The 16,227-nt window shown below is 37.9% G+C and overlaps 1 protein-coding gene across 1 annotated transcript in view; it reads right to left on the bottom strand.

Moving 5' to 3' along the window:
• The window catches only part of FRY (FRY microtubule binding protein), a 203,075-nt gene extending 188,060 nt beyond the window's left edge, over positions 1 to 15,015 (bottom strand). The window contains exons 1-2 of the mRNA XM_086481863.1: positions 14,811 to 15,015; positions 10,675 to 10,770 (exon numbers count right to left, since the gene is read on the bottom strand). Coding sequence (XP_086337989.1) covers positions 10,675 to 10,770; positions 14,811 to 15,015 — 301 coding nt within the window. The remainder of the gene's footprint in view (positions 1 to 10,674; positions 10,771 to 14,810) is intronic.
• Between the last annotated feature and the right edge of the window lie 1,212 nt (positions 15,016 to 16,227).

Raw genomic sequence — 16,227 nt, 5'->3', positions numbered from 1 at the left:
ATCTGGAGAAAACCCAGTTAACTTTTATAACAACCTAATTCAAAAGGGAACGGTGATCCTAAAAAGTAACAACTGGGATTCACCCTTTGAAATTTTGCAGTGGAGCTGCAAGCGGTGCTGGACTATGGTTCTGGATGTGGAACTTGAGCTCATGCTCAGTTGGGTACTGGTGCTCAGTGACACCGTATCCACCTGACTCACACAGGGCACTAACGCACGAACCTTGCCTGAACTCTTCCACAGATCAAGGGAGATCATCGCTAGCTACTGACTAATTCAGTGAACTAAAAACATAGCATCAGCACAGACAGAATCCTTTACAAAATGGAAACTTCTCCAAGAACATAAGGATACTTCTTCCCCTTCTGATAACAGGACAGATTTGACCCCGTATGTGTTTTCATATTTGACTTAAGATAATCTAAGCTTGTGCTACTGTTGGAAAAGCTGTGTTCTTCCATCCTCTCCCCTTCCCCCATTTCCATCACGTTTCCTTATGGTTGCACTCGTTAGAAGCAGAAATTGGATTTGGGTGGGATGTATGTGTTTTTGGGAATACAGTTGGGACCACAGTGTTAGCTTCAGTTGATGAATGAGGTTGAGTCTCACCACAAAGGCACGTGATCAGCCCAAGGGAGGCTGCATGAGTGTTTAGGTGGAGAAAAGAAGCAAAGGAAAATAATGTTTTTACATTGAAAAAAAATGTTTAAAATATCAAAGATATACTTTTCACAGGTACGACATGGTTAAATAGCCTTCCCAACTGCTCATATGCATTTACAAACACCTATAACAAGCACTTTATTTTATAGTAAGAACATTCTTCCAAGCCACTTTTCTGGCTGAAGCATTAGTAAACTTTGGCTGTTGCAGGAACAGATACATTCTAGGTCTAATTGCAAGAAGCACAGCCAGACAATAAGCCTGAAGTTTAAAAGCCAGAATAGGTAGCGATACTCAGTCTGCTCTCCTGCACAGGTCAGGCCAGAGAATGTCCTTATTTCTGGTCCATGTACAGTAATTCAGAGTAGCCAGACAAAACAGGAAAAACTTCTGGCAGAGCTATTAACAGGTAGTGCTAGATCCAGGCTAAACTACTTGCAAATGCTAAAACAGGTACTTATGGAGTCAGCTCTAGTCTATGAGACACAAACATAATATTTCACATATACTTACATACACAAGATATTAATTCTCAATAATATACAATCAGATAACAATAATTAAGATAGCTATCTATGTGGACAACAGGCTGTACACTATTATTAAAAAGCAACTACTGCAACTCATATTTGTTTCTGTGAGGTTTCACAAGCAGATTACAATATTAAGCTGATATAGAACCCTATGCTGCCTACTCCATATATGACACAAAGAAAACCAAACTGAAAAATGGCATAAAAAGAAAAAAAAAGAAATTTTATTCACAAATACATAGAGAATCTTAAAATAAAATTCACTCATTACAGCTCTGGAGTATGGAAATATAAATGGAATATAAACAGACCTGGGTCTGTTTAGCCTGGGGAAGAGAAGACTGAGAGGGGACCTTATCAACACTTACCAATATCTAAAGGGTGGGTGTCAAGAGGATGGGGCCAGGCTCTTTTCAGTGGTGCCCAGTGACAGGACAAGAGGCAACGGGCACAAACTGGAGCACAGGAAGTTCCACCTGAGCACAAGGAAAAAATTCTTTACTCTCAGGATGACAGAGCACTGGAACAGGCTGCCCAGAGAGGCTGTGGAATCTCCTTCCCTGGAGTTATTCAAAACCTGCCTGGATGTGGTCCTGTGTGACCTGCTCTAGATGAACCTGCTAATTTAGCAGGAGGATTGGACTAGATGATCTCCAGAGGTCCTTTCCAACCCCTACCATTCTGCAAGTCCGTGATTCTTTAAACACTGGTAGCAGAACAGCCCCCACAGACTTGCTGTGCCAACAGGCAGAACCCAGATAATGAAATGTAGGAGGGGCTCAGCTCCAGAGAAACAAGGAGCACACCTAGCCAAAAGATCCTTTTTAATCAGTTCTTCACTGAAGTGGTGCCCATGGACACACAGCTCCAATCTGTACCTAAAGCGAATTGGGACTGCTGAATAGAAGGTATGTGTGATCAGAAAAAAAAAAAAAAAATATAAAAAGGAACTATGAATTAAATCTCAGATACATTTTACTTCTCAGTACATATGCACATACATATTATTCCCTTTTAATGTGTTTCTCTGGGGATGCGGAAAGGAGCTTCCAGGCAGCAACCTTCTCCTTTCAAATTCATGCTAAATACTGAACAATCCAAAGGTCTTTACAAAGAAGCGTACCTACAATACATGAAATGAAAAGAATGTGCATTCAGCACCTGATTGATGCAAAGCAATAGCACTGAGCATGCTAAAGGATATTAATTTGAACTGAAGATAGTTAAATCAATGTGTGTCATTCATATTGTCAATATATATAATGAACTCTATTCGTTTTTCACAATGCTTTGTTTGCATCAAGATCACCTATAAAAGTTCTGAAAAATACAAAAATTCACAAAACAATAAAGCCTTCAAACAGACAAAAATCCCCAACTCTTTGAAAGGTCATTCTAGACCGCAATGTCTTGGTGTCTCCTGAAACTTCAAGGAGATCTTCACAACAGGGACGGACTGTGCTGTTGTATATATTGTGCATGTGTTATACAAATCCACTAGTCACATGCAGAACACCACCTATGAAATTAATTTCTTCTAGAGTTGCTTTAAACAGGAGCAACAAATGAAAGAAGACAGTACCACCCCTTCAGCTCTGGGGGAAACTTCCCTAGAAGCCAACTGATGACACAACATTGCACCAGAATAATATTAAAGGCCCTATTTGTTAACACATGACTGTCTGTCATTTAAGCTCTTGAGAAAATATCTGCATATAATATTTTGTATTTTAATGTTTTCCAGCATTCTGCATGAATGGATGGGGATATAAGATAAAAGATGTGTTTGGGCTTTTTTTTTGACAATAAGGGGAAGTAAGGGTGTCACACTGTGTACTTAACAGGCCGGAATACCCATAAGAAGTTACTTAAAGCAGTTCAGAGCTCATAAAGCAGGAAACAGGACTGTGGCAACTGGCATCAAGACCAGTGATAGTCTGTATCTTCTGCGGGTGAGCCACCTCAGCATGCCACCCTGGTTGGTGATAACGTGCAGGATAAGTTTCACAGCATAGATGGAATACCAAAAAAGCTGTTGTGCATAAAGAGGCATTTTATATTCAAGGTGTTCGAATTTTGTGTTAGTAAGCATAATGTTGGGAGTTTCTAAAAGAATTAGTAACAGTTTATTAAAATTGAAGTGAAATAATGTGTTCATGAGTATGGACAAACATTGTAACTAATAATTATTTTAAAAGACCACAGTAACTTATAATTGAGAAGCACACAAGCCCCCTGCTTTATTATTTTAAAACCTGAGGTTTCAGAAATAATCATGTCACAATTTTGAGAGCTTGGCTTACCAATCACCAATGTGCGGGCAAGCAAGATTGTTTGCACAGAAGGAACACTTGGTGACATCAATTGGAAGCAATGAAGAGTTCACTCCTTCACCTCCTCTATATGGTCCCTTGCTTGGCTAGAAGGGAGAAGCTAAAGGCAGACTACAGAGGTGGGACTTGACTTAATGCAGATGTTTACAATATAACTCCATTTCAGCTACTCAGCTAGGATGTCTTCTAGGCAATATAAAGAATTAAGAGCCGATTCATCCCATTTTAATATGGAGATCTACAACAGATCACATGGATTAAACTCTACCTGTTTCTCTCCAATGATTGTAAAGGGAGCTTGAAGTGACTAGCTTATTCAGAAAATGTCTGAGTTTGGAAAGATGACACCCCAGTTGTCCAGATCAGAAAACCCTCCTAGTTAAAACCCCAAAAATAGCAATGCTGGCTTTCTCTGCAGGCTGTTTCTCTTTTGGGACTAGCAAGCCTTTTAAGATGGAAATCCACTAGGAGAGCACAAAGCTATTTCTGACCATCTTCATCTTGAAGCACAATCTATTTATTTCTATTTATAAATACAGACTATTTATTTAGCTAAAAACTGGTTTAAATACTAAATTTAGCCACCTATACCTAAAATTGGGATCAAAGTGAAAATCTGAAACCACCTAATAAAAAGGATGATAGATCTACTGAATGAACTGCACCTGTTTCTTCTAGACCTCTACTATGAGAATGGAGCAATGCAACTGCACATGGAAGTTCTTTCTGCTATTCCTGCTGCAAGTATCAGGAGTGGAGGAAAGCAAAATAGGTGAGAAAAGAAAGGTGTCTGCAACTCCTGCAAGAACAGGCATTACCTATAGGCAACACACGATGAAGTTTAATGTGGGTCTTGACAGTTTTACCGTTTATTATCTTTCACAAAAAGCAAAAAAAAAAAATAGTAGATGATCTTTTCTGGAAATATTTAGTGGGGAAGATTGACAATAAAAAGAAGAATCAGGAAATGTCTAAACAATTACAATAATCTTAGAAAGCGGAGTAAGAGAATTGGTATGATTTTCAGTAATACAGAGTGGAATATGAACCAAACTACTTGTAGAAGTAGTGTAGGCAAATACTGAAAAAACCTGTGGTACAATTGTATTAACTTGACTTGACCTTTTGTTGAGCTTCATGAGATTCCTGTTAAAAAGTACTGGCCCCAGTATCGACCCCTGGGCTACACTGTTAGTGACTGACCTTCAGCTAGGCTTCATGCTGCTAATCACAACCTGGTCAGCTTGGCAGCTCAGTTTTCAACCCACCTCACCATCCATTCATCTAGTTTGTATTTCATCATTTTGTCTGTGAGGATGTTGCAGGAGATACTGTCAAAAGCCTTTCTAAAGTTGAGATAAACAGCATCCTTTGCTTTCCCATCACCCACCAAGCCATTTATCTTGATTTAGAAGGCTATCGAGTTGGGAAAACATAGTTTCCCCTTCATACAAACTTGCTGACTGTTCCCAGTCACCTACTTATGTTTGGAAATGGGTTTTTGACTATTTGCTCCATCAGTTTCCCAGGGATTATGGTGAGGGTGACCAGCTAGTAGTTCCCTGGATCCTCTTTCTTAGCTTTCCTGAAGAAATTAGTCACATTTGCTCTCTTCCAGTCTTCAGGAACATCCCCCAGTTGCCATGAGCTTCCAAAGAATATCAGGACTGGCCTGACAGTGGCATCAGACAGCTTCCTCACCACTTGTGGTTGCATTCTATCAGGTTCTATGGACCCATATATGTTCAGTTTCTTTAAAATGTTCCCTAACCTGTGATCCCTGTACCAAGGGTACGTTTGCCTTAGTTCAGGCCTTCCTGCTGATCTCCAGGACCTGGGATTCCTGAAGGCCTCCTGCAGGTAATGACTGAGGCAAAGAAGGCATTGACTTCCTTGGCCTTTTCCATCTCCATCACTATCATTCTTCTTGCTGCTGAGTGAAGTTGACACAGTCAATGAGACCACTTTCAGAATGGGCTTTCAAATTGGAGGAACCAAAATATAACAACAGATTATGCAGAATTATTCTTAACCCTGAAATCAGATAAATGACAAACTGTAACACTACTCTTACTTAAGAGTCCTGTCACATTTAGTATGACAAATGTAAACTTGAATTACATTATTACTAGCTTCTAAAGAGAAAACTGCTGCTTTTCTAGTTTCAGAATGGATTTAGAATTGGACTTGCAAACATGTGCTTTGTTTATCCTTAATCTGCTTGGCAGAAAGTGAAAGACATTTCAGAACCTGAAATTTCATGTTGTGAGCTTAATTTAGTTTCTGGTATTCTGCTTTTCTTGTCATCCTTCTTTTGCCCTGGCATCTTCATGTGATAGTAAAACCTCTGCTGCAGATTAGACTTTTTATTTCAGAGTAGAGCCTCAGCTTCTAGTGGAAATCTAATGCTTGAATAATTCTCCATACAGGAGTTAATAACATGTCCATGATAAATCTAAACAAGTCCTCTCAGAAGTACTTTAAGGTGACTCATTGAACAAACTGGTACTGAGTTTTAATGACCTTTATAGTCATTAAAGTTATGTCTTGCTGGAAAGACTGGTGATTCAACTACATTAGACCATGAATGCCATGCCTATATTAGTACCTGGGGGTGTTCTCTGGCCATGAGGCCAGACGGCACCAAATGGCCTACACGCATACAGTAAAACATTAGCTAAATGCTAGTGGTAGCGTCCAACCCACTCTTGATTCCTCAGCTCTTGCCAACATCTGAACTGAGCATGAGAACTGTTTGGGGAGGCTGCAGGTTGGTCCAGGCAAAATGGGGAAGAAGTGGAGCACCTTTGCTAGAGAGGGATTTCTCTGACTTGCATACAAGGAACAGTAGAGAACAGTCAGGCTGGCAAGAGATTGACTAGTTTAAAGATCCTAAACAAAGTAGGAAATAGGGGACAACTGAGGTTACAATAAGAAATCTCACACTGTTGACTGCCCCCTCCTTACCAATATGCAGACTAAACGTTATGATTAAAAGTTATTTTGCCAGCCCTTTATTGTTTGCATCACAAACTATCCCAGAAAAGGCTTATTAGGAAAAGCAAATTCACAAGAAAGAGAGCATAGGGATGTAACATGTTCTGCAACTAAAGCACGTTGCCATTACAGGCACCATGGAACTGCAGAAACAGTAACTCCAAAGACACAGAGCAAAACCCCACAGAAAATCACAGCAATACCCTCAGGCAGTTCTAAAACAACAAATAAACAAAACCCCCACTACACAGCCAGGTCCTTGGAAGAGGAGCCACTAGACTGTATCACGCACAATATACATTGCTTATTTACAGAAAATTTTTCCTGGAAACAATTAATGTCTTCCAGTAATGGATGGGAAAGATTTATTTTAAGAAAATGTTGAATTTAAGTGCAACTTAAGTATATGATTAAAAAGCATGAACAGACATTTGTTGGGTCTTCAAAATTTTATCTGATTATAAAACTGCATTCTAACATTATGTAGCAGCTAGACGTTAGTACATCCTATACAAGAATTTAAATTGATCTCATCTTGTGAAGCACTGTGCAATTTCAACTTCCCAGAAAATCAAAATATAATAAAGAATGTCCTGAGCTCCTCAAGTCAAGTTCCTAATTTAAGATCCAATCCCTCAAATTCCTAAAAATCACATTCCAAATTAACCACTCTTAATTAGCAGCGATAGGGAAACTTAATATGAGAGATACAGTTGATGACATTTGTTCTTTATGAAAACCTGAATACATGAACTCAGTATCTTTCTGCTTACAGCTGGTTTACCAGAAGTGCCCTAAGGATTTCATTTCACAATCAGGGCATCTTTCATCATGAGAAGTAGTAAAAAAAAAAAAAAATCTTTCAACTAACTCTTGTGTTCAAAGAGTTTTCATCAGGTAGTCTTTTGTAATTAAGATTAATTTTATTATGTACACCTGTCTTCAGGGAAAACAGTTTCTGAACCTAAATAGATTAATAAAATACTGATTTTTTTAAATTCTTATTGAAATTAAGTAAGTATTTTCAGAAACTCCTAAACTTTTTGGAGTTGTTGTTTAAATTCGGGTACAATAAGACAGCAAAAAATGAAAATGAAGAAAACACTGAGAATTTTTATTTCAGAGATTCCAAGATTATATGGCAATTTAACTTTGATATGGTATGGTCCTATTAATGTGTAAGGCTAAGTAAAGTATAAATAGCTGAAAGGAAAATAGTTACCTACCATATACACTCAACAAGACTACAAAGATATCTACAGCAAGCACTACAGAAGAAACATATTTTGAGTTATTTATATGTAGTCCATAGATCCATCTGACTGTCAAGAGAACATACCCCAATGTCATTAACTACATTAGCTTATGTAAAAATTGCACTTTGGAAGAGGAATAAAATATACATCAGGAAGAACATTAAATCAAAGCCATTATGATAATCTTTAAGTCTAAAGTAAAGTCTTACTTTAAAAGTAATGTCTGTCTTTCCGGTAATGAAATGGTATGTATTTCTCAACTCTATGAAAAAAAAAAATATTGTAGACAATCTTTTCAATCCATTAGCACAAAAATAATTCTTTATGGGACAAAGATAGTCATATTGTTATGGTAAGTCTCCACTTTAAGGTGCATCTTAAATCAGATAAAGAGAATAAAAGATTCTATTGTCTCATGATAGCCAAAGAAAGATTTAACTTAAAAATAATGTCAGCAAACCCTCATGGATTTACTGTGCATTAAATGTAGTTGAATCTACTATCATTTGATGTAAAGAGTGACTGGCTTGTTCTTAAATCTTTTGAAACATTTTTCTATGTTTCCTATTTTGCTAACATTTCTTAGGACTCTGATTTTCTATTTGAAAATGTAATACATTTTATATTAACACACTTTGTTGGAGATAACGACCAGTGTTGAAAATTCAATGCTCATTTTTGAAAATTATATAAATGTACAAAAGAAAGAGTCTGTTATGTTCCTCAGAAGGTGAGCATTCAGCACAAGTTTTAAGATTTCACTCTACAATTTAATTATTACCCTCTAGATAGGTCACAGCAGAAAGCCAAAGGTTCAAACCATGTTACTGAACTACATTCTTTTTCACATGCGATTTCTAAAGCAACACTCACTTGTGCTGAAATCAGGAAGCAAGTGCTGTCATTGCTTCACAAGGTCTTTCACAGAACCACAGAATGTTAGGGGTTGGAAGGGACCTCGAAAGATCATCTACTCCAACTCTCCTGCCAGAGCAGGACCACCTAGAGCAGGTCACACAGAAACGCGTCCAGGCAGGTTTTGAATGTCTCCAGAGAAGGAGACTCCACAGCCTCTCTGGGCAGCCTGTTCCAGTGCTCTGTCACCCTCACAGTGGAAAAGTTTTTCCTTACGTTCATGTGGAACCTCCTGTGCTCCAGCTTGTACCTGTTGCCCCTTGTCCTATCACTGGACATCACCAAGAAGAGCCTGACTCCATCCTCCTGACACTCGTCCTTTACATATTTATAAGCATTGACGAGGTCACCCCTCAGTCTCCTCTTCTCCAAACTAGAGAGACCCAGCTCCGTCAGCCTTTCATCACAGGGGAGACATTCCACCCCCTTAATCATCTCTGTGGCTCTGTGCTGGACTCTTTCAAGCAGTTCCCTGTCCTTCCTGAACTGAGGGGCCCAGAACTGGACACAATATTCCAGATGTGGTCTCACCAGCTCAGTGAAGTCTATAAACACTCAAGACATCATTAGATTTGAGGTATATTACTGTATGTTCAATGGGTTTTGTTCACTCAAACACTGGAGTCTTTGCTTTAAAAGGGAGTCTTAACATCTATAACAACTGATGGTGGCAATTGAAATCTAGGAGACAACTAATCAGTTTTTCAAGCAAACAAACAACAAATCAGAAAACAAAAAACTAAGCCACAATAGCAGAAGGAGCCTTCCCTATCTTCACCTTCCTCCCTATCTTCTCCACCATCTTCACACTCAAGTCACCCTCCAATGGACACAGAGATTCCTTTATGTCCCAAACACAACTTAAAGGTGAGGTAGCATCTTCATTACCTTCAAGAACATGAGGAAATCAATCTCCACAGTCTACAAAATACCAGTGAAGCCAAGAAGAAAACAAGTTTGACAACTTATATTACACCAGACTTCAAAATGTAGAATGCAGAGCTTTCCTCTGAATCATCGACCCATCCTTTCTGAAGAAAATGACGCTTAAAAAAAAAAAACATTCAAGAACTAAAATGCTGAAAAGTACATTAAGTAACATATGTAGAAATACATAAGTGAGCATAAAAATACAAAAGGCTGAGAGAAAAGCAAGGCATTATAAATTTGATAATTTCTACTAATAAAGCAGCAATCACTCAGCTCAACGGGTGGACACAAACTCAATCAGCAATGTACCAGTTTTATAGCACAGTGGCATATCTTAATGTAAGACTCAATAAAACACAGTAACATACAGAACTAATGCCAGTTTACAATATGAAAAGCAAATTAAAAAATGCAACACACCACACCTGCGCCCCCCAATTTTCAATCAGCAGAAGGTCTTGCTAACAGTATTAAGGGGAAGCCAAGTCAATTTTTTCAAGTCAGGAAGGGAAGAGAAGAACTTTGAGACAAGCCAGTCTTGCCTCCCTTCTGCTGTTAGTGGATAATACTTGTAAAATGCAGCACCAACACAAGCCATTCTACCAAACTTCAATGTGCAGGGTGACACTGGGGGTAGCAGAAGTGAACAGCAATTATCCTATGCAGATTACAAGCATACATTATTACCATGCAGTACAATTTATTCAGACAGGGGGTAGGATATTCAAATCTTCACTAAATTAAAATACTGAACACAGATCATTATAACTCATTTGAATCAAGACACATACTGTACCCATGATTTTAAGCATCCTTATTAAAAGTAATTAGATTTTGGCAAGCCTTTCCCAATTAACGTAGCCAGTCAAAAGAAAAAAAAAATTCATACATACTGTCTGTTTTACCCCCATGCCTCATGAAAAAGTAAACAATTTATTCTTATCAATCTTGAGTAACTCTTAAGTATTTTTCTTACATATAAATGCCTTCTTTCTTTTATTTTCAGTATTTTAATTTACATACAAATATGGTGTCAAATTAACTTACTTATTTTAGAAAGTGACTTTGCTAGACTGTCTGGTCTGAACTCCAGAAATGCTTTGAGAGAGTGCCTCAAGACTTCTAACTGTGACAATATTTTCACTGGAAAAAGAAAAAAAAAAAAAGCAGTGAATTTGTTACAGAATACTAGCTATTCTGTTGTAAAAATCACAGACCAGCAACCTACATTCTTACTTTAAGTAGCTATATAAAGTACTGTTAACCACTGACCTTCGTTACATTAACTCACAGCAACACCACGATGCTTTTACGAAAGTAGAGATAACGTGTTGTCCCACAGAATACATAGAGCTTATTTTGTCTGTGAACACAACACCTGAGTCACAGGTACATGGCCATGAAAAGGAGGTGTGTCTGGTCCTGGGAGAGACAGAAAATCCGAAGTATTTTTCTCACCTTCTGCCCTTCTAAACTGACACATCAGTCAACAGACATTATTCAACAATAACACAGGCTACCTGCACATGAAAATGAAGAAGGAGAAGAAAGAAGCCCACAAGATACTAATAACAGTACTAGAAATGGATTTTCAATGGTACTTCCTTAAGCAAACATCCCCAGCACACAATACAAATGGCTTCCAAGTAGAACTATGACTTTTTTTTTTCAGGATTTCAACCTTTGTAATTTCTGTATTGTTTATTCTGCTTTCTTCAGAAAATTAACAATACCAGCCAAAATCTCACGTCTTTGCCATGTATAAAGAGGAAATCTCAAAAAACGATACCATCAGCCTTCTTCAAAAAACAAGTAAGAGTAAAAAACACAACCTACACAATCAATAAATACAGACTAATTTTCTTCAGGCCATTGTGCTTCTGAATATGAGTCAGCATAGATGTTTAATGATGTTTAGTTAACCCATTTTAATTTCATGTCTCTTCAGTTAGTTCAATTTACCTTTCGTAGGTACCTCCGTAAAGACATGGCCTCCCAAGGCCCCTTTGTTGCGCACTCTGTCTTTCTACAATTATTTTTTTCTCATTAACAAGTCACAGGTTTATCTTGGGGTTAAGACAAGACACTGTTCATTTCTGTATGGTCCTGCCAGGGTGAGGTTCAGTAATGGCTATGATAGCATGCTGAGATTGGGGCATGTCAGCAGATCCGTACAGAACTCAATTAATTAAGGTGATGAACATCTCTATTGACAATAAATGGCCCTATAATGTTGATTATGATCACTTGTGCCTGTGTTGTCATTTAAAAAAAACCCCACAAATGTAACCATGAAACAGTAAAAACGAAAATTTAGATATCAGCAGTTGATATTAACCAAGCATTGAAGAATGCAACAGCTAATTTCAAATTTAAAGAACAGGAAGAAATGAAGTGTTTTGTTGAAAGAAGGAAAAGGTATCTCTGTGCAGCGTATCCCTTTGGCAATGCCATGTTTTCTCCTCACGATCATAGTTTCTGTTCTCCCCTTGACATGTGGGAAAGAACACAATAACCCAGTGATACCATTGTTTGGACAGTCCTGCCTAGGTATACGTGAATGACTAACTTCATGGTGACAGGGCAGACAGATGTGTCACTCTTCTCAGGTTTCAGCTTTCAGTTCTAAAGAGTGAGCTTCTAGCTATCAAGGTTAAGAAAAAATTGTAAACCAAGCCTATCGCATGCAAGATGCCTCCCTGAGTCTGCACCAAGTCTGAAACAAGAGTCCCAATGTATGAACTGACCTATATCCTTGCACCTAGGTGTCTTCACGTGTCACTATTCACTATTTCATTAGTTAAGGTCTTTAATATAAATAAAAACAAAGAAAACAAGACGTACGTGACTTCAGAATAAACTGGAAGCATGCCCTAAAACTAAAACAGGTTCATGATGATATAAAGGACTAAGCAGAGATACAGGGATTAGAAGAAGGTGGAAGAGTCAAAATTATATAGATTTAATATATTTATATGAATAGATGACCAGGCTGAAACAAGGCAGTATGAATTACCACATTCTTTAAGAGGGCTTCAGCAGTAACCCAAAAGACCGCAGAGCAAGTATATCAATATATATCTATACTATCTATCTATCTATCTATATTACCTGTCTATTTATCTCAAATATTCAAGGCCAGGTTGGATGGGGCTTTGAGCAACCTGATCTAGTGGAAGGTGTCCCTGCCCACAGCAGTGGGGTTGGACTATTTGATCTTTAGAGGTCCCTTCCAACCAAAACCATTTAATGATTCTATGATACAGCTCTGTTTCCATTCTAATCAATATTTCCAGCACAAAAGATAATGGTCTAGAGGCCTTCAAGCTTACTTTATTAACCTGTTTTCAAAGGCAAATCAAGTAAAGCTTCTCCCATGTATACTGCTGACCTACCAAATGAAAGACTACACCCATCTTTCCATCATGCTCCATCAATTGCTTATAGCAAGCAATTTGCATTACCTTTGAGTTAAGTGCCCTTGAGTGTACAGCAGTAAAGCTGCAGTGGATTTCATAAGTGTAATGGCAGTGTTCCAGACACACAAACTACATTAAAGCACTCGTATCTGACGCAGCACAAACAATGGAGTATTACTGCTAGTGTGGTAATTCAGGAAGGTGGAAAGAGAACAGAGAGAAAGAAGAATTATATTTAAAAAAAAAAAAAAAAAATCACAGAATACACAGAATAAAGGAGAAATCTACAGGAAATAACAGTGAAAAGTTACAGGAGGAAAGAAAACAAACTCAGAAGTAATTAAGGAGCAGAAAAGGTAGCTAGAAGACAAAAAGCACCAACTGAGAAAAAAGTAAGATACAGAGGGTATATTCTGCCCAAAATAATGTGCTTTGACAGTCACCAACAGACCACATCACCTCAGCAAGAGCCTGTTCAGGCACTGGGAAGCACAGGAGCCTTGGGCATGTCTGAGCCACCTGACTGAAGATCCAATAGGGCTTATGCATTTCTTTAAGCTGAGGAGGTAGAATAGGAAGGAGGAAAAAAAGCTTTATTTCCTATGGTGTTGAAGTATTTCAAATACCTTAACAAAGGTACAATGAGGGCTCTAAATCCTCCACAAACGGTGCTGCCCAGTGTCATCTTTTAACATTGTATTCCCATTCCTTCTGCAGTGTTTCAGCTCAGCTCATGAGAAGGTACCCATGTAAGTCTAGCTGTCATTAAGGAATATTAATATTGAAATAATCAATAACACTTTTCAATGTATTTCATAGCTCTTCAAAGATCTGTATGATTGTATTATTTCCCCCTAGAAATTTAAAAATCCTTATTTTCATCTCGAAATGGTAGATACCTAAATTTAAAAAAACATTATATTTTTATTTCTATAAAGGATTTGATTTCTTCCGATGGCCTCACAGAAACACATCTTCAGCTTCAGTAGGGATGAGCTGGTATTGATTTTCCCCCCCATAAAAGCTTTTAAGTCCTCCTAGTAAAGATGACCTCATTGTTTAGCAACAAATCCTTTGTCCTCATGCTAACTGTTGCCTATTTTTAGGTACATTTCAAATAAAAAATAAAACAAAACAAAACAATCCAGATTTGTCATTAGCTTAACTGAGATCCACCTTTACACCTTGTTACTACTTCACAACAACTAGAGAGTTAAACTGAACTATTAACTACAGACATTACAGGCTTCAGTGCAAGCCAGGAATTCGAAGCATGCATTTGACTATTTAGTGATGTTAATTTTTGGCTGCATAAAAAAAATCAGCTAGACTGAAGAAGTCTGCGTATCCCCAAACCACTCTTCTCCAGAAAAGCATGAGATACAGTATTAGAGCAGCAAGGGTGATACCTACACTGCAGCTATTGACTGCATTGCTTATAAGTGAGGTTAAGCAAAATGCAGTTTAAAGCTCCAGAGAAACAACTGGTTTCCTTTAAATCCTAAGTATTAAAAAAAAATAATCCTCACAAGTAAGCAACCTGAAATCAAAAATATGAAGATAGTCTCTCTTTTTCATCACCTTAACTCTAATGGCTGACATAATTTAACATAAAAGGTACTTGATTAAATCTATCTGTGAAGACTGTCTCAAGTTTTAAAACTGAATAAATCCTGACAGGAGTCAGCTACTGAATCCTTCAAATGTTAACAACAGGGTTTAAAAGATATTGCACCAACATACCATTAACATAGCATTTCCTACCTGAAAAAATAGAAGGTCTTTTCTTAGGGCGCCTTGGATGTATAGGCTCTATATTCCTAATATTTCTTTGAAACTTTCCTTTAAAATCATTTTCTAGCAGGATGTCTGGTGGTAGGCTTCTCCGTCTTGTTGATTTATAACGAGTCTGATAGGGATTCAGTTTATTCTTAGTCCTAGAGTACAAGTTGCTGTCATCAACTGCCATTGCAGAGCACTAACTGTCAAAGCCTCCCCAGAGCCAAGCCAATCCAAATATCCAGAAGGACTTGGACGCGTGCTACGGACCCAAGCAATCTCGGATGTTCTCATGCTCAACCCGGCATTCGTTGGGGAAGTTGAGCAAGTTGATAGGCGTGTGCTGGAGCAGGTGTAGAGTTACTGCATCGCCCCTCCTGCACCAGGGAAACAGCCCAGGGAGGAGATACGCTGAAATCATTCCTCTGAAAGTTTTCAGGTAATTAGGAAGTTCAACAAACCTGAGCTCAGCGGCACAATCTGTGCAAAGGGGAAAATACAGTTTACCAGGAGGCGCTGTCTAGGGCTAGGGTTTATATTATACCAACGGCATTTCTCAGATCACTTCATTAATAGTTCATTAACTTGGCAAGCTAAACAAGTGCTGCTAAACCTTAAAAAAAGAAAATAGAGTGAGAGTGAGAGGAAAGAAATAAACCAACAACAAAAAACCAACCCAGTCCCCAGCCTAGGGACCGGTCTGAGGAAAGGTAGTCCTGTCCTTTGACAATGGTACATTTTAAAGGCTGATAAATAGTCCAAAGCAAAAAGGTTTTTATGGTCACAACTACCAGTTTGAGGTTTCTTTCCTCAAGAAGCAACAATGTTATTTCCTACTAGAGTCAAAATCAAAGATCTGCCAGTGTGACTGATTTTCTCTCTACGCAACTGCTGACTAATAAAAATAAGCCATTTAAATATCTGTATGCCAAAGACAGTCTGTAAATTCTCCATTTAACTAAAAGCCAAGGTACTTTTCTTGTTTTGTTCCAGTTATCCTAATGAAATCTTTTGAGCCTCCCAAGGATATGATCTTGCTTTCTCAAATGTTTGGAAAGAAGAAATGACAAATCCTAACATTCTCTATGAATCTGCTAATTTTCTTACTTGAATTCTGTCATCAATGAGAGAAAATGAATTATAAATTAAAACTAACAAATCTTCTACCTACATACATTTTGCTATTAAATAACAGTAACTTTTAACATGCAAAGTGAATAAGCAGAGTTGCAATTCAAAGTGAGAGTAACTAATGTTTGGACCATGGATATCTCGGCCAAACTGATTTTAACACCTGAAGATTGAACTTGATTTGTCCAAATCACTGAAAACACTTAAACCATAAGTGTTTTAATTATAGATACATAGAATCATTAGGTTGGTATAGACCTCTGAGATCATC

Source organism: Leptosomus discolor, chromosome 1 (assembly GCF_034619465.1).
Source record: "Leptosomus discolor isolate bLepDis1 chromosome 1, bLepDis1.hap2, whole genome shotgun sequence".
Taxonomy (NCBI): domain Eukaryota; kingdom Metazoa; phylum Chordata; class Aves; order Leptosomiformes; family Leptosomidae; genus Leptosomus; species Leptosomus discolor.
The sequence above is the reverse complement of the archived record's forward strand: the minus strand, read 5'-3'. Positions and strand labels throughout refer to the sequence as shown.